The sequence below is a fragment of the Gekko japonicus genome, unplaced genomic scaffold, assembly GCF_001447785.1.
Source record: "Gekko japonicus isolate JY-2015 unplaced genomic scaffold, Gekko_japonicus_V1.1 scaffold1416, whole genome shotgun sequence".
Lineage (NCBI taxonomy): Eukaryota > Metazoa > Chordata > Lepidosauria > Squamata > Gekkonidae > Gekko > Gekko japonicus.
The window spans coordinates 95,971-119,976 of NW_015175401.1; the positions used below are offsets into that span (position 1 = coordinate 95,971).

Below are 24,006 nucleotides of genomic sequence, written 5' to 3' on the forward strand. Positions count from 1 at the left end.
TGCTGGCCCAGAGAAATATTAGAGCCATTTGGGATTTTTGTTTACTAAGGGTTGCAACTATTTTATTGCTTCTTGCTCAAAGAAGCTGGGTGTGACATTTGAAACAGCTCTGCATTTAACATTTAACACAGACTGGACTGGGACTTAACACCAACTCCCGGCACTTTCCCCTTTTTTAATTGTTTTGTGACCCTTCGAAGCTGGCGCACTATTATGTGTCATTTGGTTGGTCCTAAGAAAAGGTGTTATGTGAATTATGTTCTTGTTTTTAGTTGAAAACAAGCCAATAAGAGAGGAACACGTGGCACTGTCAATCAGCCCAAAGACATCTGTCAGGAAACCTAAGCCTGGGTCCCTCTGAGCCACTGCCTCACAGACTAGTAAGCAGTGCTCAGACTTGTGGGTCCCTGATGTTAAATGCACACAAGACGACCAAAACCTTTAGAAAAATACAGTTTTATTTAAGCAAATAAAATTAAGAATACCACTAGGCCACACAGTCTCTAGTATTAATTAGCAAAAAAAAACAATGACAGCTAACTTTTCTGACACTTCAGTACCTGGCATTAACCGGTGCACCATTCAAAATGGCAGTTTATACGTCTTCCCATGGGATCAAAAGTTAGCATAACGTCACCCTTATCTAAGGCCCAATTATAGTTTCTTGCTCTTCGGCATCAGGCAGTCTTCGGAGTCCAAATCAAGGGAGCTCATTCGCTGGAGCCCTCCAAAAGATGATGCAACTTGCTCCTGGCTCCCCCTTACATCTAGTTACTGAACTGAGCGCAGGTTTTTCACTTGGCCAATTACTGCATTCTGAAATCAGGACTTCAAAGAGAGAGTGATTGTGTCTAGAAGAAAGGCTAATTACAAACACTTTCAAGCTGAACCAGACCCACTGTTATTCATGTTAACCCTTGGTGAAACTGGGGTGCTTTGCCTCACAACATCCCAGATCAGAAATGTTTTCAAGTTCTCTAGATGGCTTGAAGAGACCTCGCAAGGATCTCCTGAGCACTAGCTTTTAAAGTGCTTGATAGGGCTTACTACTTCTCTTCTACTTATTCTGGGCCTTCTTGGCTGAACTAGGTCTGGGCTGCCTGATAATAACATCCCACAGGGGCCTTCCCTAGACTGCAGCCCCAGTTTGAGCAGAGGCCAGGGAGGTCTATTGTGTACGGAATGGCTTCAGGTAACAGAGGAGGAAGCTGATTCCAGACAGTACATAACCTGGTGCATCAGGACAAAGAGCAGATTCCCGAGACAGTTCATTCATTCTTGTGTTTACCCTAAGCAAGCCTACCACTCCTATGCTTCTTTCTGCCAAGACCTTTCAGTCACTCCTGAAGTCTTATCAATGTGGCCAAGGTCCATGAAGAGCAGACTACAGCTGCAAGAGGGAGAAATGGGAAAGCACCTTAAAGAGATTATAAGTGTGGAAAGCCCTGGCCTCGGTAGCCCAAGCTAGCCAGATCTCGGAAGCTAAGCAGCATTGGCCCTGGTTAGTGTCTGGGAGACCATCAAGGAAGATGGCTGTTGCTACATAGAGACAGGCAATGACAAACCACATCTGTCTCTTGCTTTGAAGACTCTACAAGGTTGCTGTAAGTCAGCTCTCATTTGTTGGCTACCCAACCCCGGTGGAAATCACTTTTGAATGTTATTCAGTGAAGCTGGACTAGGACAGAGAGACGTTCTGTTGCTCATTGTGCTATTAAAGACAATGCAATACTTTCTTGCAAGTGTAGCTGGTGCACTCATCTGTCCAATATAGATAACAGTTCCCTCCTCCCCCTAGCTGTGATAAAAGAATAAGTCCAGGACACTTTTCAGATGGGACAATTGAGTAGTGTACATATACATATTAGTTTTAGCCCTGTCTCTTTTTCCTTTGACAGGTTCCCAGAAACCAGACTAAACTGTCAGTCATGCTTGAAAAACTGGGGATGGACTATGACGGACGGCCTCACAGTGGACTTGACGATTCAAAGAACATTGCACGGATAGCTGCACGGATGCTTCGTGATGGGTGTGAGCTCCGGGTGAACGAGAGGCTGCATGGGGGGCTTCTGCTGACCATCTCCTCCTCTACTCCACTAGAGGGAGCTCCTGCCCCACAGATGTCCAAGCCCAGATAAAGATTCGAAATTCAATTCTGCTGTCTTTAGGATCCTGGCCAAGACCAACTGGAACTCCAGAAGGCCATTGCAGTGGACTCCAGGGCTTGTTTCCCAGTCAGCTACTTTCTGACATTTACAGTTTATCAGAGCACCATTTATTTAATTAATAAGGTTTGTGAATTTTTTGTCCTTGTTTGATGATCGTGAGTTTGGTTTTATAAACTTTTGGAGTATTTGGTAAAATGGCTTGCTATAAAATAAAGCAACCGCTTTGGTCAGCAGGTGCACAGGTGAAATAGACACACACTTTCTTTGTCTAGTCGGTAAGAAATGAGTGGCTGCATCAGTACTGATTTTTATGGCAGAAGGCACCTTCCCTCCCCCCCCCCCCACCCCCCCAGTGCTTCATACATTAATTGCAAGACCTCTTTTTCCACCAGTGTTTTTGGACTTGATCCAGCTGGGGCGGGGTGCTTTGAATTCTCCTTTGATTTCAATAGGAAAGTTAAGCGCGTGATTACATCTCTCCCATGGGAAGTGCAAAGAACTTCACTTTGACTGGGTCATGCCCATTCCTTGCCACTACTTTATATACAGAATTTCTGCTTGGTTTTATTCCTTCAGCTTTATTGTAACAGTTGTAAAGGGAAAGGTATCTTTCTGTAATACCTTTGAGGAATGCATCTTGGGTTTTGATACACCATTGTATTAATTCATTCTTGTGACCAAAGACAAACTTGTTACTTCCATGTACATAAATACCTGTGCCAAACAGTGATGAAACTCTACCCAGTTATCTGTTTCAACACTGGCACTTTTGAAAAGGGATAAGTCTCAAGCTCAATATAAAATCTGCCTTAATATATAACGCCTCCAATTTGTACTGGCGTGTAAAATAGGAGATATTTTTCAATATCTGTATTAATGTATGACTTGTACAATTTGCGCAGTGTTGGGGTCTGGATACTTCTGCCTTTTGACCTGGTTTGTTTGTTGTATCACGTTTTTTATCCGGGTTTTTCTCCAAGAAGCTCTGGGGAGCTTTTGTTCCTGTTTTCTCCTCGCAACAGTCTTGTGAGGCTGAGACACAGACTGGACTATCAGTCATGCCCAGATTCTCCCAATCTAACGCCGTTCCATTCTGTCTAGTTCTGTATGTAGCTTATGTGGCCTGTATGTGTATCTAAGTTTGGCACTGTATAAGCCAAATAAACTCTTATTTCCAGGCAACGGATAACTTGTATAAATATTCCACCCTGTCCAAAAATCTTGGACACAGAGATAATTTGAGATCACCCTCTGCGGTAGGAGGGTTATCAGCATTATTCACTTTTATTTTCACAGCACTGGCTTCCTCTTCCTAACAGCCCTTTCAGGTGGACCTTTAATTATGGTAGGGCATTAAGGCTGGGCAATTACTGCTGTTACTGAGAGCAGGCCGGAAGCTGGTATAATGCCTGATGAGGCTACCTAGTAACTCGGACAAAGATAAGATTTGAAGTGGGGGGTTTACTAAATCATACCTCAGGCTCTCACCCCTCCCCATTTCTGCACCTTTCAAGTTCCAATTTCAGGGATTGCACCATTCTAAACATACTCTGGCCACCCTTGAGTCAACAAGAAACTTTCCATACTTGGTTTGTAGCAGTATTCTGTTGTAATGATATTGCAACTACTGGGCTTCAGAGCTGGGACGCCTAGCCGTGAACTGGATGACCCCGTCACTGGGATAGTGCAGGCCATAGCAGGTGATTCACAGAGACCGTGGGCAAGCATAGCCCATTAAATGGGCATTGTGTGCTAAATCCATCACGCCCCAAGGAAAATCATTTCCCTTATCTTGGCAAGAATTCTTATCTCAGAATATGTGATCTCTCTTGGACTAGTTAACGTTTCTTATGTTTATCTTAAGTCAGTCATTTACTCAGTTACAAATAGCACCGAGTGAAAAGTTTGTACTTGGTGCCACTACTTTGAAAGAGAGACCAAACCTTTTTTTGGCAAATGGACGAATATTAAAGGCCAAAGTCTTCAATATACCTCTCCAAAGTAGGCATCTTGCCATTTGGCTGGGTGAATAGCCGAGTGAGTGCCACTGTGGCTGCTTCATGCCCTTGGGAAGGAGGGTCTTTCTTACTGTGCGGAGATCCCTTTGCAGTCTGAAGAACTGGACCTGGATGCAGCTCTTAGGACAGGGGCTGATCACTGTTGTGCTGCTGTCACCTTCAGCTTGTTTTGCTGGATTCCTAGGGAGACAGAAATGAGCAGGAGGCACTGAAGCATTTAAAAAATCAGCTCTTGTTTCCTAGCATTTTGATTCAACAAGGATGTTTCAGATGCCTCAAGGAGACCTGCAAGGCCTTGAAAATTTGGTCTCCATGTTTCGTGCAATTTAGTGCTCTGTGCTCTTCAGAGCAGTGTGCAGCTCTGATCTCATACCTTGATAGTAGTGCCATCATCTCAGTGTGTGAAGATGCCCTAGGACAGTAGCCCTGACCTGGATAGCCCAGGCTAGCCCAATCTCGTCATGCCTCTGAAACTAAGTAGGGTCAGCCCCGTTCAGTATTTTGGACAGGAGACCACCAAGGAACAATAGCGTCTGCACACAGAGACAGGCAATGGCAGACTACCTCTGAACATCTCTTGTCTTGAAAACCCTATGGGATTGCTAGAAGTTGCAACTTGACAGTGGCTTGGGAGCTGCATGTGGCTCTTCCCCCATGTGGCACTGGCCCCATGTTTGGGAAAGTGGGCAAGGCCTCTGCCCAGTGGGGCCTGTGGCTAACAAATGGTTCCTACCTTGAAGCAGCTACCACCAGAGGGACAGGTAAGCTGTCCCTGAGGTGCAGTTCTCATGCCAGAGACAGATGAAAATATGGCTCTTTTGGTTGATGGCAATCCTGTTTGTGGCTCTCTACAAGCCACTGAGACATCACAACTGCCCTAAGATTTCCTGACACAGCCCTATGCTATTGTGGATAGGTGCATGGGAATTCCAGAAGCATCACCATTGTCTTTAGGAAGTCCTGACTGACTCAAGGAAAAGAAGATTGGAATACTGGGAGGTTGTATTAGTTGGGATAGCCTGCCGTTGCAAGAAGGATGCCTGCCTGCCTGCTTTATGGGGAATTAACTGAGAAAAATGATTAAACAAAAATTGTACTTTTGTGTAGAATGATGTGTGCATTCCAGTTTTAACGTAGGAAAAAACTCTCAGCCAGAGTTTGGAGAATGCTGTCATTATTCAATTTACCTAGGCCAGATACAATATAGATCTACCAATATAGATCTATACAATATAGATCTACCACCTCATAGAGCAAAGTAATCTTCTGCTATTTATTCCCAGACGTATGAAACCAGAGGTTTTCCCAACTTTCTGTGTTTCTGTGGCAACCCCTGCCACAGAACCCCTGAGATTCGCAGCGGATTCTGAAGTGCACACCTGGTTTAGGCGAGATTCAGGGAAGATCCTGTGCGGCGTAGAGGGTAAAGTTTTGGACTCAAACCAGGGAAACAGCAATTCAGATCCCCTACTCTGTAGTGATCCTCACTAGACAGCTCTGAGTCGATGGTGGCCCTTCGACCTAGTCTCTCTTGCAGTATCCTGAGGATAAACTAAGATGACCTCGTGTATACTGCTCTGAGCTCCTTGGAGGAAGATGGGCAGACTGCCCAACTGGCCCATTGCTGTATGGGTGTCGCTGTGGGCAAGCTGCCTTTCTGCTGGTCTCACTATTGATCTTTGTGCTGAGGCCCCCTCTGGGTGGTGGTTCCCCAGAGCACTATGGCCTTGCATGAAGGGACACTTGGCTTTGCAGGCTGGAGCGTGGCAGCACACGGTGTGACTTGGGACAACAGCCAAGTGGGAATGTCCACCGCCTTCTTGTGCACGGGGTCATCACGGGGTTATCGGACTTCAGTAAACAAGGTGATAGGTTGCCAGTGGACAGTTGCCTGCTGAATGCATTGTAGGACAAAGGCTATAAAAAGACGTCTCGCTCCAGGGTAGCCTGAATTTAGCTTTTTGGTTTGTTGCAAAATCCCTAGTACCTAGGGGGTGCAATCCAGCCAAAGGGAAATGTTTTACAGCTCTGTGGATTTCAGTGAAAGGGAGAGATGTGCAAATTCTCACCCTGCTTCCAAGACGAGGGATATGCAATTGTTACCCTTGCAGATATGCTCATTTGAGCTCTGTAGAATGCTCTGGATCTGTCTTTTGAAGTAAATGGGAATGAGCATCTGGCACCACTGATGGGCTGCCCAACAACGACAGCTAGATCGGCTTCTCAGTCTAAATTCTAAGCTATTTTCTGTTCCTGGGAGTCCTGTCCCTCCCCTTTAAGAAGTGTGACTGCTGTCATGCTCATTTTTGTCTTTTACCTAATTTATTTACTTTACCGTTCCAGTGTCAAAGTCCTAGCAGTGCCCAATTGCTAGTGCAGACAAACAGCCCTACTGGATTTTATGTACTGATCTCTCTTACGAAATTAAGAAAGTATTGCTGACGACTGTTAATAAATACAACTTTGCCATTACAGCCATCAAGGGCACAGTCTGGTCAAAGTGAAGGTCTGTTAGGAACCACTCATTTCAATAGAACTTTATACTTATCTTCCATTGCAGTGAATGAAACTGCAAAGTGCTTTTTTGGTTGTGCCCTAAATTAGTGTGTTCGTGTGTGTGCTCTTTCTTTACAAGTATTTTTGTGTACATATAGATAATTTTTCCTCATTCTGTCTCTGTGTTTCCATCTTTGTGATTGTCTACATTGTCTAACATACCTGAGAAAAGTATCTTGGGATCATGGAAAACATGAAAATGACCACATGGTTTGTGTCAGCACTGAAGCAAGTCTATTCAGTGGTAGAAATTATTACAAAGGAGCAAGTATCATATGTGCATTCACATGGGAAATATAACAAATCTAAATTGCCCAGATTCTGATGACCACCAAGTTTCGTATTTTTAAGAAGAAGGTATTAATATTTCTGCATAATCTGAGATTTTTTGGCCAAGGCTTAAGTCTTAACCTAATTAGTGTGTTGGATTTTCTCCCATTGCCTTGCTAAGACTTGTTTCGCACTATGCCCTTTAGGTACCTTTCCATCTGCTGATATTCGTGCCACTTTTGTTAACATTCTGCTGAAGGAAGAGTTCAACAAAACTCAAAAGCTTGTCTAACGCATTATAAGTCCTGGTTGGTACTGGTTTTGTTTCCTGCTTGGAGATATATATATATATTATATTTTACACACACACACACACACACACACACACACACATATAAAAACACACAGTCCTAAGAACACTTTCCTAGGAGTAAGACCTAAGGAACAGACCTGCATAGGATTGCTCTCTTCTGTCTCTCACCATATTAGATTTTGGGGTCATCCAGTTGGGAATTGCCTGCGATGAAAACAAACTGGAGTGCCAAAATTCCAGGGCTCTCCCATCCGCTCCATTAAGGATTGAAGGAATCTGAGACCTGATGCTTTGGGAGGAGGCAGGCAGAGGCAGCTTGGCACTGGCAGCCAAAGAATGATCTCTCCTGCCTTTTAGAGGACGTGACTGAGAATCTCTGATTTCCAGGAGCTTCCCAGGACAGAGATGCTGTTGCTCTAGGAAAGAAAGTGACAAACGTTAAAAAGAGGAATCAAGAAAATATCCTCGTTTACTCTTTATCCGTTCAGTGTGTCGTCATTTTGCTGCTAAGTATACACAAGGCGAGCAGTGAGGCGGCAAAGTTTTTGTTCTAGGGTGGCCCTGTATTGAATGATGCGGAGTGGCAACAGTTCTAGAACAAAGCATGTTATCATCTGGTCCAGGGGCAGTAAACCTTCCATTCCATGCTGCTGGAGCTCAATATGCCCTGCTTGGGAGCTGGCTGGGGAGGGAGTGCAGGACGAAACGGACCTTTGGTCCAGCATTCCCAAACCCACCTGTGTTCCCAAGCATTCAGTGATCTTTTCCTCCAAAGGGCAAATGGTTGTTTGATTTCCTTAGGGGTATATTATTTTTGGCAGAAGGGCTTGTGTATCTTTTATAGCTACCATTCCCTTCCCCCTTGTTCTGTTAGAAATGTGGGGAGGGGTTTTTTGCCATCAAGTCAAGCTGACATCTGGTGACCCCTAGTGGGGCTTGGAGGCAAGGGACGTTCAGAGGTGGCTTGCCATCACTTGCCTCTGTGTCCCACCTCTGCTGTTCCTTGGAGGTCTCCCATCCAAGTACTAACCAGGGCCAGCCCTGCTTAGCTTCTGAGATCTAACAAGATTGGGCTAGAAAGGTGCTTTTTTTGTTTTGTTTTACTTCAACATTTTTTCAACTGTTTTTCAATTCTTCCTGTTACTGCGAACAGCTCTCTACAGGAGGGACTGGAAGGCATTCTGTTTTTCAGATAGTAATTCTGTGGCCAGAAATATTAGGTCCGTACCTACTAGTAGAAGGATCTTCACAGTTTTTGAGCGTGAGCACTAAGGACTAGCTGGGCCATTACCCTGCAAGATTGACGAAAGGAAGGATGCATCAGGGCAGTTTTGTCCGGTATACCAAAGACAGTGCAGAGTTCCATAAACCAGAAGACTCTAGACAAATGAAGCCTTCCACAGCCCTGTTGTGGGTGGAAATACCACACCTCAGAAGAATAGCTCAGTACTGGGGATTTCTGATCACTCTCCTGATTTGAGAGTCCTCTTCAGAGGGAGAAAGAAATCAGCTAAAGGAGAAAGTGGTATAGTAATGTATGGCTGAGCCCTGACCTGGACAGCCCAGACTATCCTGATCTCATTAGGTCTCAGAAGCTAAGTGGGGTTGGCCCTGGTCAATATTCGGATGGGAGACCACCAAAGAACACCAGGAGACTACATGGAGGCAGGCAATGGCAAACCACCTCTGAACATCTCTTGCCTTGAAAACCCCATGGGGTCACCATAAGTCAGCTGTGACTTGATGGCCAAAAAAAGAAAAGTATGACAAAACATTGAACGGCAACTGCACCTTCAGATCCTGGTAAACAGATCATCGATACCCTGAACAATTGTGCCATGGAACAATTGATTGTAGAACCAACTGGGAGAGGGAAATCCTCAACATAATCCTGAGTAATGGTCAGGGCACGTAGTACAAGAAGTAAGAGTTGTTGGACCAATGAGGATCACGGAGTCATGAAATTTAGCATCTACGCAAGTTGAAAGCTGCCCAGAAAGTCTGGCATTGATTTCAAAAGAAGACATGTGTCCAAGAATAGATTAGTTAGAAAAGGGGAGTCAAGATGGTCAGTGCTTTCCTGAATGCTTGGAAAGCTCTTTAAATTCACTACAATAACTGATAAGATAAAAATCCAGGGAGGACAGGAGAAAGATGACTCAAGTATGTTCCATGAAGGCAAGAAGATGTCTTTGAAACACTGGAAGTTTTGCCCAAATTAGAACAGAAAGCTGCACAAGTTGTGGCAAAGCAAATGTAGATTGACATTAAGGCCAGAACCAAAAAAAGAAGGCAAAAATGTCTTTAAGTACTCAGAAGCAGGAAAACGGGGAAGTGGTTGGGGCTGTTAGGTGATAAAGGAATACAAGTAACCTTAAAGAGAGTTGAGGAGATTGCAGAGAAGCTAAATTTATTCTTTTTTTTAGTCTTCATAGAAGGAAGGCCTTGTCTGAAATGCTTTCTTCAAGGAGAGCATCTGAAGAAGTGTGTCAAATAGAAGCGAAGAGACATGACATTCTAGGTCTAATAGGCAAATTAATCCTTAATGAGTAACCAAGTTCAGTTGGCATACTCCCCAGAGTCATTAATTCAAATATGAAAGGGTTGATCTCCTTAGAAAAACACATAGTCACCAAAATCAGCTTCCTTACAAGAATGGGCAATGTAACATCAATACTTTCAAAAAGAGTGGAGCGTGAGACTGATTAGAGGTCAGTTAGCCTGATGCTGGTTTCAGATAAATTGATGGAAAGCATCATTAAAACAGAATTAAGCATATACAGAAGAACATGCCTTGCTGAGGAAGAATAGTCATGGCTTCTTCCAAAGAAGCACTGCCTTGCCAACCTTGTGGAAGGAATACTAACAAGCACGTGGATGTGGCAATCTGGTAGGTGTTGTATACTTTCGAAAAACATTTTGCCAAAGTTGCTGTCCAAAAGCTCTTGATAAAACTTAGGCTGTGGTCACACACACTAAATAATCCACTTTCAATGCACTTTCCATATGGATTTTGGCAGTCCACACAGTAAAAATATAGTTGGAAAATGCATCGAAAGTAGATTATTTGGTGTGTGTGACCACAGCCTTAGTAATGGTAGAATTAGAGGACCTGTCCTCTCATGAACATGAGCCAAAACATGGCAGGAAGCAATGGTTAAGAACAAACAGGCACTGTGGGGTCCACCTGAGATGTGTTTGGGGATCAGCACTATTCATCTTGTTTATAAACAATCGAGTTCGGTGTGAGCAGAAATTGGCAGATGTCTCCAAACTGTGATAGTGAAAACCCAGCTGGACTACAAAGAGCTCCAGAAGGACCTCCAAGCTGGGTGACTGGGCAAACAACATTTCAAACATGATACAAGGAAGGTAAATGTGCGGTAAAGTAATGGACAAAGGGGCAAAGACTTCTAACTTGCTAATATATGGGTAGAGTTTGAGCTGGTCACGACTGACCAGGAAAGAGATCTTAAGCTTGTGGTGGGCATCCCAATGAAAGCATCAAAGCAGTCTGCTGCAGCTGCAAAAAAGACACTGCGTGCCGTCACTTACTGGTAATGGAAAGTGCTGTCAAGTCAAAGCCCACTTATGGTGATCTTGTAGGGTTTCCAAGGCAAGTGACGAACAGAGATGGTCTGCCATTGTCTGTCTCCAGGTAGCAACCCTGGCCTTCCTTGGTGGTCTCCCACCCAAGGGCTGACCGTGTTTAGCTTTGGAAACTTGATAAGATCAGACTAGCCTGGGCCACTCAGGTTAGGGGGCATTGATTGTTAGGAAAGACTAAAACTGCCCACATCAAAATGCTGACCACATGACTATGGAGAAGTCTCTGAGACTCCTTTGGGTAGTGAAGGGCAGGGTATAAATCCAATCTCTTCTTCTTCGTTTGTAGAACTTGGACAACTTTAACCCCTATCCAATTTGGCTGTGACAGGTGCTAGAAGCAACATATTATTAAGCTCTTGTAGAAATTAATCAAACAATATCAAAAATGGAATAATCCCATGCGGGTGCGTAATATCCAAAACATTCAATGAAAATCCATATTACATATACAAGACATACACAAAGTTATGATTTCACAAATATTTGATAAGGATGGTTACATAAGAAAATTCCAGTGACCGAGCAGATGCAAAACGATTCCAAAAGAAGAGATGGAAGAAGGGGTAGATTTTTGCCCTCTGCGGCTTACTCTCCCTTCTCTTGGCTTGCGTCAGTGTGGGCAGTGGAGTCAGACCATGGGGTATGCAGTTGAACCCGAACCTTGTGAAAGTTTACAGTTGCTGGGTACCCTCTGGGAAGAGGAGGTCAACAAGGTTCTTCTTGGAAGAAAGAAGTTCAGGGGCTGGACCAAAGGCCAGATGAGGCCTTGCCCTGATGGGACAGGTTGGTCATCCTCTAAGGCTGTCCCCATTGGCTCTCCCTGGGCACAGGGTGGGGGACACTGAATTGCATTTGTCTTTTGTACACAAATGTAGTGCAGAACTCTTTGCCAGGGTTCACTGGCAGTAACTTTCCCCCTTCTGATTAAGAACTGTCCTGTCACCTTGACCCTAATTTCTTCTTTCTAGGAAATTCTGCTCCCTTTCCCTAGCTAGCTTCTCCAAGGAGGTCATGCACGGCTCTGTGGATGGCCCCCAGGCTGGGATGTGGACACCAGAACGGCCTGTCACTTTTGTATCCTGCAGTGTTTTATGTCCTGCAGTGATGCAAATATATATATAATTTCTTCTCTTGTAGGCCTCTGGATGAGAGGCAACCGAAGCGCAAAGGAGAGTCTGGCCAGAGGCAGCATTCCAGCTCTGCTGTTTGCCAGGCAGCCACCAGCTGAGCAGGTTGGACAGTCTGTCTGTGTGCAGATAGATCTCTCTCCCTTCTGTTTGCCTGACAAGCAGCGGCGACGGAGGACGGTGTTGGCTGCCAGGTCTGGCTTTTGTGTGCATCGCCAGTCCTGTTTGCTTTTTGGCTTGCAGAGAGTTTGGCAGAGACTAGCTCAAATAAGGTTTTTTTTCCCCTCAGCCACAAAAGTGGCTGCCAACCGTTCTGTGGAGAGGGGCCTATTGACTCCCTTCTTCATAGAAAACCTGGACTCCAAGAGTTGTTCTGTGTCCTATTATTTAACGTGTGTCTGGTAGAGCAGGTAGCGCCACCCTACAACGTGCACCTTGTCCAGCTTTTTGCTTTCCTGCCTCCTCCTACCCTGTTTTCCCGAAAATAAGACCTACCCCAACCAAGAGTTGTTCTGTGTCCTATTATTTATCGTGTGTCTGGTAGAGCAGGTAGCTCCACTCTGCAACGTGCAACTTGTCCAGCTTTTTGCTTTCCTGCTTCCTCCTACTCTGCTTCCTCCACAGCTCCTTTCTAGGTCTCTGCTCTCCTCCTCCTCATCGATCTGTCCTCTGACCGTCAGCTTGCCTTGTTTTCCTCCTTACTTATTTCCTTCCCCGTCTTCCTCCTCATTCTCCATTCCCCCCTCTGCCAGCCCCCTTCTGGTCTCTCCTCCCACCTTTAGCCTCCGCCTCTCTCCCTTGCTCCTCCAACACTGCCTTCTTTGTCCCATTCCGCCTTTGCCATGCCTCCCTCCCTGCACCCATCGGCCTTCTCTTCCCAGATTGCTTGCCTCTTGGCCACTGAGGCAGGCATCAGCAGTTCCACACCCATTTCTGTCGACCAGCTGGGTGACAGCCTCACCACTCAACATTGGTTCCTTTGGCTCCCATTTGTCCCGTTCCGGAGAAGCGGGACCTATAGTCACAGCATCCCCAGTGTGACGCAAGATGTAGCAATAGATCTCGAAGGCTATCAGACCTTGGCAGCATGGGAAAGAGATCTGACCTATAGTGCCCAATCTGCTGGAAATATAGGCAAGTCCTCTGAAATAGATAGAAGAAGAAAAGGAAGCTGGGGGGGGGGTGGAGATTGGATTTATACCCCGCCCTTCACTACCCGAAGGAGTCTCAGAGAGGCTTACAATCTCCTTTCCCTTCCTCTCCCCACAACAGGGAGGTAGGTGGGGCTGAGAGAGCTCTTTTGAGAACTGTTCACCGCTCTGAAAGAACTTGTAAGTAACCCAAGGTCACACCAGCAGCTGCATGTGGAGGAGTGGGGAATCAGACTCGGTTCTCCCAGATTAGAGTCCGGGCTCCAAACCACTACACAATTTGTACAAGGGATGAAGGAACAGCAATATCCCCATGGAAGACATCGTACGCGCTTCTGTTCCTGCCCCGTTCAAATGAATGGAAAGGATACATGCGGTGGATTGTACGACAGAGTAAAAACAACTCAATGTTCCAGGGAAATATCTCCATTGTTGCTTGTTTCTCTCTCTCTCTCTCTCTCTCAATTGCCTTCCTAAATGATGTCATCACCCAGCCAGACCATATTGGCTAACAATACAGTCATGAGCAAAGCTGCCTAATAGGCTTTAGATGTTTGGATGGTGTAACTCCACTTAGCCCTGCCCTGTAAGCAGGGTAGCGACTGCCTGCCGTTCACTGCATGATCTCTAATTGGCCAGGATCTCGTGTTCACAGCATGGTCTCTGATTGGCTTGGATCGCTTATTTGTTTGTTTCATTCATACTCCAACTTTCTCCCCAATGGGAACCAGTTTGGCATAGAGCCAGTTTGGTGTAGTGGTTAAGAGTGGTGGACTCTAATCTGGAGTTTGGATTCCCCGCTCCTCCACATGCAGCCAGCTGGGTGACCTTCGGCCAGTCGCAATTCTCTCAGAGCTGTTCTCTCACGAGCACTTCTGTCAGAGCTCTCTCAACCTCACCTCCCTCACAGGGTGTCTGTGGTGGGGAGGGGGAAGGGGAAGGAGATTGTAAACCACTCCAAGACTCTGAGGAAAGGGCAGGGTATAATTCCAATCTCTTCTTCTTTTTCTTCAAAGTGGCACACATGGATCTCCTTATCTCCATTTTATCCTCACAAGAATCCTGAGAGCAACAGGTCTCAGCTTCGGCTGAGAGTGTGTGACTGTCCCAAGGTCACCCAGCGAGCTCCCATGGCAGAGCAGGGATTCAAACCTGGGTCCCCTGGATCCTAGTGTGGCACTCTAACCATTACACCAGACTGGCTGTCACTTGTGTGGTTAATCCAGAAAGGAGAGGAAATTGTAACTGAAAGGGAGATGGCACCATAGCAACCCCCATCCGATGAAATAGCGACCCCCAAACAGGAATCTATAAATTCAGGTGGGGTAGCCATATTGCTCTGAAGCAGCAGAATGAAGTCTGAGTCCAGTGGCACCTTTAAGACCAACAAAGTTTTATTCAAGCTGTGAGCTTTTGTGTGCAAGCACACTTCATCTGGCATGTGTGCTTGCATAGGAAAGCTCACACCTTGAATAAAACTTTGTTGGTCATAAAGGTGTCACTGGACTCCCAACTTTGTTCAGGAATCTATAACGATAAAGATGCGTGCAAACGTCTTCGTTAGAAATGTTCACCTCTTGCTCCGAAAGCCATCCCAAAAGCCATCCGCTAAAGGAAATGGAGACTGGCTCTCTCATTGATTTCAGTCAATTTGTTTCCAATGCGCACTGCTCTGTAGTCATCACTGATTCCAACAAACTCACTGGATTGTGGCCCCTGAGATAGGCGACATAGGAGGTCCTTAGAAGCCGTAACTCCGCTGGCCCTGGTAACCGGCAAAGATTTGCTGAGGGACTGGATTCCTGGGGCAAAGCGTGCCAGCACTCCAAAGGGAAGCCAGGCACTTTAATTATTCAAGCCCCCGAGTCATTAAGCATCCGTAATCTCAAGCAAGCCTGAGCTCCACTCCTTTTGCCCTTCATTACTGCAGCTGCCAAGTAAATATTTCTCTGGCGCATTCATCAGGGTGACATCCAGTGGCCAGCCAGGTTAAATGTCTCCTTCCTGCTCATTCCAGGAGGTGTGGGGGCACGAGGTCACTGGGAGGGCAGCCAGGCCCTCAAAACACATGGGAACGGCTACAGACCCTTTGTCTCTCCTGGGACTCTGAATTCCATTCACTAGTACAGGCTCTGAACATCACGGGGGCCGGAAGAGGAGTGCATTTGCACGCACCTTCTCCCTTCAACCCACAAGGCCAAATCTGTGCTCTGGAGAAGAAGAAGCTGACCATCCGATTGCAAGAAAAGCAAGTGGAGGAAGTCATCGCTGAGGCAATAGGGTTTACTGGTAGGACCTGGGGGGCTTGGCTAACCACTTCCCTTCCTTCCTCTAAAGCGGTTCTCTTGAAAAACCAACTGCCATTCCGGGTGTGTAAGACTGTGTCTGTCACGGGTAAGGTTGCCAAGTCCATCTTCCACCCCCAGCGGGGGACTTTGGGGGCGTTCCTGGAGGGGGCGGGGCATTCCCAACGTGATGACATCATGTTGGGGACGTCCGCCACCGCCCCCCCCACCCGTGTGCCAGATTTCCAGAAACGGCAGCTCCCTGCACTTAAAGGAGCCGGCGTTTCCCTTTTAAATGCAGGAGCCGGCGTTTCCCCTTTAAGAGCAGCCACGTTTTCCTTTTAAGAGCACGAGGCTGGCATTTCCCTGCAAGCTTGCGGAGATCCGGCTTGGGAGGAAACACGGGTTCCACACACTTAAAGGGAGAGAGATGGGTGGCTGTGGGTTTGGCCGGCGGCGGGTTGAACCCCCTCCCAAAACGGGGGACCCCTGGCAAACCGGGGGGGTTGGCAACCCTAGTCACGGGCTGGGGTGCCAGTCAAAGGAAGTCCAGAACAGACCAAGGTCAGGAGCCAAGAAGACAGTGCAAAGTCCAAAGCCAAGCCGGGGTCAGGACAGAGCCAAAAACACAGAGCCAAGTCCAAAATCACTAACCAGAAGCATAGTCCAAAGCCAAGCCGAGGTCCAGAGCCAAAAACACAGAGCCAAGTCCAAAGCTAGCGGGTCCGAAGGTCTAGGTGCAAGGGTTGAAACCAAAGTGGATGCGAGCAACACAAAGCTGACTCGTTACTTCCACGAAGAGTACTGCCCAGAGTGTGGAGTTAAATGCTGCTACCAATTAGCCAGCTGCATGATCACCCAGACTCCTGTTAGAACTCTGGGCTAGCTGAGCATCTCCCCTGTAGCCTGGCCTCTCGTTGCCTGGTTGCTAAGTTTTGCCCCAGTCGCTCCCTTAAACGAGTCACACATGGGGGTGAGTCAGGAGGACTTTCAGCTTGCAATTCTTCCCCCTTATCTGGGCCAGGTGTGAAGAATGATGATACAGGCAACTGCCAGCTATCCTCCTCTGCTGCTTCAGAGGGGCCAGCTGCAGTTTCTGCAAGATCTGTCAGCTCTCCGTCATCCACAGCCATGAAAGTGTCGCCATTGCTCTGGCAGAGAAATAATTTGGCCAGGGCTGACCTTAGCCACAAGTCCAAGAAGGGTTGCCATTCCCCCAATGGGGTCAGGGGTTCCCCTGATTTTGGGCCCCGTGACCACCTGCCAGCCAGCTGGCCAGTGGAGGAGCCCTGCCCCTGAAGAGCTCCATGGTGCCTGGAGGTGACGTCATCATGCCGAGCATGTTCGGGGGGAGGGGACGTTCTAGCATTTGGCCAAAAACTCTACAGTGAACATAGAGTTTTTTGCCGAATGCTAGAGCGTCCCCTCCATGATGTGTCTTAACGTGATGATGGCACTTCTGGGTGACATCATTACAGCACACACACACACACCTGAAGACCCTAGAGAGGAGCCAGGAGCCCCCCACCATCAAGAGGTTAGGGACCTGGCACCACCAAGAGGCTAGGCACACCTACTTGGAAATAAGTCCTGTGGAACTCAGGTCTTACTTCAGAGGAAGAACACAGAGCTGGGGCAGACTTTATGGCTGCCGTGGAGGGAGTGCCAGAAATAATTTCCTCATGGCAAAATGTCTGCAAAACGGATAGGCCTCTTTTCCACATTTCAAACTCCCAACTCAACAATCATAAAATGATTAAAGCAACCTTAAAACCATAATGATCAGCCTAATGCAAGGGCACATCCAACCATGTTTGGATGTGGGGTATGCTTTTGCCCTGTGATGGCTCTCTGTGGCCCAGGTCATAGGAGGGGGGCACATGAAGCTGCCATATACTGAATCAGACCAATGGTCCGTTAAGGTCAGTATTGCCTACATAGACTGGCAACAGATCTCCGGGGTCCCAGGCAGAGGTCTTTCATGACACCTATGGGCTGGTAGTTTTTAGATGGAGATGCTGGAGATTAGGCCTGGGACTTTCTGTGTGCCAAACAGATGCTCTGCCACTGAGCCACAGCCCCTTCCAGACTGGGAGCAATGAACACACAGACACAAAGATGCTGTATACTGAATCAGACCCGTGGTCAATCAAGGTCAGTATTGTTTGCTCTGACTAGCAGTGGCTGTCCGGGGTCTTTCACATCACCTACTACGTGATCGATGAGAGCCAGTTTGGTGTAGTGGTTAAGAGCAGCAGACTCTAATCTGGAGAACTGGGTTCGATTCCCCACTTGAAGCTAGCTGGGTGACCTTAGGCAAGTCACAGCACTCTCAGCCTAAAAATAAGCCTAGCTCGCCACCTAGTGGTACCAAGAAAGAGCTACAGCTTCGACAGCCAAACAATCCCCCCGGGGATTTCCTGGTTGTTCTACACACAATGCCATACGATAATTTCAATTTACTTGATCCATTTTACTGGAGATGCCAAGGACAACCTGGGACCTCCTGAATGCAAAGCCGATGTTCTGCCACCGAGCCATGGCCCCTCCCCAAATGGCACAAAGATATGGCAGGGCAAGTCTGAGGAGACCTTCAAGACAAAGTTCCCCTCCAAACTGTAGCATTATTACAGTCTCCACATGACATCATCATGCAATCATCCACCTCCTGGGTTTTCCTGCGTCACCACATCTTCCCCTCCAAGCCTGCTTTGGTGCGATCATTCTGGTCACCATGTGGACAGGAAGGTCTGGAGTTTCAGATGTCCCTACCTATATCTGTTGCCATTGTCTCTGCATTTCTGGTCATGCCCGCAACCCTCCCCATGGAAACATAGAGCTGGAAGGGGCTGCTAGTCCAACCCTCTGCACAATGCTGGAAATTCACAACTACCTCCCCTCCCCCCGACACTCCCCTAATGACCCCTGCTCAATGCCCAGAGGAAGGCAAACAACTCCCAGGATCCCTGGCCAATCTCGCCTGAAGGAAAATTCCTTCCTGACCTCAAAGCCTGACACCCTCAGGCTTTTAGCTGGTGTTTTCTTTAAATCAATCGGTAGTAATATTGCTACAACATCATAATACTATAGCAATACACCTACAACTGATTTTTAAAAAGCCAACAGAGAATATTCCAGCAGCAAGGGGAAGAAATTACAGGCATGGGGCATACCATGGGGACCACCTCGCCATGTGGACCCTCCATCATTATTCCAAATACCTCTGTGACCTACTTTGCAGAGGCTTTCGGTGGCTGAGGACAGCGACGGTTATCATCTTGGCTGGCACCAACTTCTGTTCTCGGTACTCTCCCTATCCTTCCCCCTCCCCCCTCCCCAAAGTGGTCGACCGTCTGAAACGGGAAAGAATTGGAATCCGCCATCTGAATCTTTTAGATTGTTGTTTTAAGGCTACTTAAATATTTTATTGTATGGTTGATGTTTTATTATGATTGTACATTGCCCAGAGTCCTGCACCAGCAGGGACTGGGCAATCCATAAGCCATGATAATGATCCAGGGCTCTTTTTGTAGAAAAAGCCCAGCAGGAACTCATTAGCATAATAGGCCACACCCAACAGCAGAAACTCATTAGCATATTAGGCCTTGGGAGCCAGCCGGAACTCCGTTCCTGTGCGTTCCTGCCCCAAAATAGCCCTGGGTGAAATCGTCCCCCTGTGGAAGTAGAAGTAGCTGAGGTGTTTGTTTTGGGTGTGGAAGGGGAATAAGATGAGGGAAGGGAGTGATTCTGTCAGCAGAGGTCTAGGTGGAGGTGAGAGGATTGAAATGGCAGAGAGCAAGGCTGGAGATCCTTGGGGAGGGGAAGGACCGGCAGTGGCTCTCCATGGGCGTAGGTGAGCTTCTTTCATAACGCTGCCTGTCTGATCCTTTTCGGTGGAGAGATCAGGGACTGAAGCGACAGTTGCCAGCTCGGAGTTCCTGTGGATTTGGAAGAGAGAAGAGAGATAAGAAGGGATTGGATTTATACCCCACCCTTCGCTTGGAGTCTCAGAGCGGCTTGCAATCTCCTTTCCCTTCCCCTGCCCGCAACAGACGCCCTGTGAGGTAGGTGGGGCTGAGAGAGAGCTCTTTCGAGGACTGCTCCTGAGAGGACAGCTCTGAAAGAACTTGTGACTGCCCCAAGGTCACACCAGCAGCTGCATATGGAGGAGTGGGGAATCAAACCCGGTTCTCCCAGATTAGAGTCTGTGCTCTTAGATCGGGTAACCGTAGGCTTTCCAGCCTGTCTCGCTCCGGGAACGGATCAACATCAAGTTTCAAATTACCTCCAGACATTCAAGCAGCTGCCACTCAGGGGGGCTTTTATCTATGGGTCACCTCTCAAAACGAAAGGGGCTGTTAACGGCATCGAGCAGGGCCCTTTGTGAAGGGAACCGGTTCCCTCGGTAGCCGAGCCATGTTGTTAAATAACAGATAGGCCGATGGTAATCTCCCATCGTCCGGAGTCTAAAATTGGTTTGTCGCTTATCCCTCTGGTCCTTTGACTCCATGAGGCCGTCTGACATGCTGCAAACCAGCTGCAGTCATAAGACTGAATACCTAAGGCAGCCTGTGTGAGCTCCCCGTGCTCTCTCTGGGCCTCGCAAGGGTCATGTTACCCCCCTCTGAGTTCAACGCTCTGCTCGGCTTATATCTTCCATACTTGTATCATAGTAATATCATTATAGTTATATAGTAATATTAGATCCTATGCTACACATTTTGCATATATACCTTTTGTATTCCCTCTAGTAGTCCCAGAGGGAGCAAAACACATGTGGAAAACGGGGGGGGGGGAACACCCAAAGCGATAGGGACCAACGAGTGACAAAAATGACAGTGCGGAAGAGCATTCTTATAATGACAGGGAAGAAGAAAAGAGATTGGCTTCATACGCCACCCTTCTCAGAGCGGCTTACAATCTCCTTCCCTTCCTCTCCCCACAGCAGACACCCTGTGAGGTAGGTGGGGCTGAGAGAGCTCTCCCGAGAACTGCCCTTGAGAGAACAGCTCTGAGAGAACGTGTGACTGACCCAAGGTCACACCAGCAGCTGCATGTGGAGGAGTGGGGAATCGAACCCGGTTCTCCCAGATTAGAGTCCACGCTCTTAACCACTACACCAAACTGGCTCTCAGTGACAGAGATGATAATGAGATAACGTGGGGATTGATGCTCTGATTCCATCATCTCTCTCTGTTTTTTTAACCCATGGCTATTAAAAATTGGGAGCTGCGGTGGCTCAAGTGGTTAAGACGCTGAACTGCAGGCTGTGGAAGGTCAGTAGTTCAGCAGTTCGAGACCCGAGGGCCGCATGATGGAGTGTGCTCCCCTCTCTAACTTCAGCTCCTGCCAACCTAGGAGTTCGAAAGCAAGAAATTGCAAGTAGATAAATAGGTACCGCTTCGGTGGGAAGGTAACAGCATTTTGTGTGCCTTGGTGTTTAGTCATGCCAGCCACATGACCACGGAAACGTCTTCGGACAGCGCTGGCTCTTCGGCTTTGAAACGGAGATGAGCACCGCAACCCTAGAGTCGGATTTGACTGGCTTTCGAGCAAGCCACCCTTTACCTTTACTTTATTAAAAATTGAAAGGGAATTACTAAAAATACTGATTAGTCTCCATGCATGGGTACAAGGAATAGACTGAATTCATAAACAAATGCCAGAGAGTTAGGCTTGGGAAATGCTCATGTACAAATATGGTCTGGTTTCTCTCTTCGGTGTAGAGCCAGATAAAGCCAGGATCGGCCTCTCTTTCCTTGCAGACAAAGATGGTCTGTCATTGACCCATGCTTGGCAAATGTCAGAATCTGATTCGGGCATTTCGGGTCTTCCTTGTTTTCTCTGCCATTAAAGTTTCTGGGCCAGAAGCAACTTCTGAGGTTCGTACCTAGTGATGCTAACTGGTATGCCTGCTTCAGTGCACACAGAAAGAAGGGACAATGAAAAGACTGAAAACAGATGAAAAATAAAGCAAAATCACAAGCTGGGGAAATGACAATGAATCAGCACTAAATTTGCCACTCTCAAGATTTACACGCTTGAGTATGATTTTTGCAATCTGGACACAGAAGTCATAGAATCACAAAGTTGGAAGGGGCCAAACAGGCCATCTAGTCCAACCCTCTGCTCAACGCAGGATCAGCCTAGAGCATCCTTGACCAGTGTTTGTCCAGCCGTGGTTTAAAGACTGCCGGTGAGGGGGAGCTCACCACCTCCCTGGGCAGATGATTCCACTCTTGAACAACTCTTACTGTAAAAAAGTTTCTCCCAATAAACCCATTATTGCGAGTCCTCTCCTCTGCCGCCAACAGGAACAGCTCCCGGCCCTCCTCTGAGTGACAGCCCTTCAAATGCTTAAAGAGAGCCATCATGTCCCTCCTCCCTCTCCCTCCTCTTCCCAAGTCCCTCGACCTTTCCTCATAGGGCTTGGCCTCCAGACCCCCGATCGTCCTCCTCACTCTCCTCTGCACCTTCTCCATTCAGTCCCCAACCTCTTTGAAGTGAGGCCTCCAGAACTGCACACAATACTCCAGGTGCAGCCTGACCAAGGCAGTGTACAGCGGACTATGACATCTTGCGAAAGGCATGCTAGATTAGATCAAACGTTCATCTGGTCCAGTATCCTTCCACCAATGGCCAGCCAGCTTCTTCTGGGAAATGAGCAAGGCAGGCATGAAAGCAACAGATGTTAATCTCACAACATCTGATGCTTGCAGATATATTGCATCTGAATATGGAGGTTCCATGGAACCATCACTGTGGATCGAAAATCCATGATGCGACTTCTTCCTTTTCTTAAGTCTGTTTTTAGCAGATCCCACCTGTGTATGCACTGTTATAACAGATACTGTGTATCGTTATTAACTTTTGCCCACAGTGTTCCCAATCATCAAAAGGCTGTTTGAACAAAGTAATATCCTTTGCTGTTAATTACCATTTGCCTCTGCTGCACCTGTTTCACTCCAACCCCCTATCGGCTTTGTAAAGTTCACGCTCAAGCACTTGGAACATGAGAGGATGTTCTTTGTATAGATGCATCATAGCTACTGTCGCAGTACTTGCAGATATATTGCATCTGAATATGGAGGTTCCATGGAACTATCACTGTGGATCGAAAATCCATGATGCGACTTCTTCCTTTTTTTAAGTGTGTTTTTAGCAGATCCCACTTGTGTATGCACTCAGTTATAACAGATACCGTGTATCGTTATTAACGTTTGCCCACAGTGTTCCCAATCATCAAAAGGCTGTTTGAACAAAGTAATATCCTTTGCTGTTAATTACCATTTGCCTCTGCTGCACCTGTTTCACTCCAACCCCCTATCGGCTTTGTAAAGTTCACGCTCAAGCACTTGGAACATGAGAGGATGTTCTTTGTATAGATGCATCATAGCTACTGTCGCAGGGGGTGTGAAGGCCAAGTTGCGCCAGATTTATAATCCCACTATACAAGAACCGCAGCCATCCATTCTTTTCACCCAGGGCCAGGCCAGACCCCGGACTGATCTAACATTAACCTTTAGCATCAGGAAATCAGTCAGTCTGCACTGGGTGGAGTCCACTAAAACAAACAAAGCATATGATCTATATTTTGGGAGCATTGCTGCAAGGATGACGTGTGGAGGCAAGGATGACGATTAGCATACAACATAATGAAGATGTTTTTTTAACATGTAAGATATAATTATCTTAACATAATTATGTTGTATGCTAATTTGCTGTTCACCCTCTGCCTAGATGTCTGGTCTGTTAACTTCCGTTTCAGTGTATCTGAGGAAGCAGGCCATGCACATGGAAGCTCATAAAGGTAAAGGTTCCTTTGCTCGAAAACCAGTCGAATCCGACTCTAGGGTTGCGGTGCTCATCTCCGTTTCAAAGCCGAAGAGCCAGTGCTGTCCGAAGACATTTCCGTGGTCATGTGGCCGGCATGACTAAACACCAAGGCGCACGGAACGCTGTTCCCTTCCCACCGAAGGGGTACCTATTTATCTACTTGCAATTTCTTGCTTTCGAACTGCTAGGTTGGCAGGAGCTGGAACTAGAGACGGGAGCTCACTCCGTCATGCGGCACACTCGGGTCTCAAACTGCTGAACTACCGACCTTCCACAGCCTGCAGTTCAGCGTCTTAACCACTTGAGCCACCGCAGCTCCTTGAAAGCTCATACCTTGGATAAAACTTTGTTGTTCCGAAAGGTGCCCCTGGGCTCCAACTTTGATCCGCTGAGACATCCCAAAGCTGATGCCCCTTTCCTTTGCATCCTGTTTTCCCCCCCTGGCTGCTTCCTCGTGGCAAGGATTCTCTGCACCACTTGCGTTGTCACTATAAATGGGAAAGGGCTGCGTGCTGGTAATGGAGAGGGTTGCCAACCTCCTCCAGGTGGTGCCTGAAGATCTCCCTCTATTACAATTGATCTCCAGACAGCCAAGATCAGTTCCCCTGGAGAACATGGCTGCTTTCGAAGCTGGTCTCTATGGCATTATAACTCACTTAGGTCCCTCCCCTCC

At 47.2% G+C, this 24,006-nt stretch overlaps 1 protein-coding gene across 2 annotated transcripts in view; it reads left to right on the plus strand.

The window, feature by feature from the left end:
• Positions 1-7,294, plus strand: part of ERI1 (exoribonuclease 1) — a 15,283-nt gene extending 7,989 nt beyond the window's left edge. The window contains exons 7-8 of one of the 2 annotated variants that reach the window (XR_001482926.1): positions 1,899-2,291; positions 7,219-7,294. Coding sequence is in view for 1 of the 2 variants with exons in the window: in XM_015425701.1 (XP_015281187.1) it covers positions 1,899-2,138 (240 nt within the window). In the remaining variant the exon portion in view is untranslated. Of the gene's footprint in view, positions 1-1,898; positions 2,506-7,218 lie in introns of those variants that run through there. The other variant, XM_015425701.1, reaches the window with a different exon arrangement.
• Positions 7,295-24,006: the final 16,712 nt, after the last annotated feature.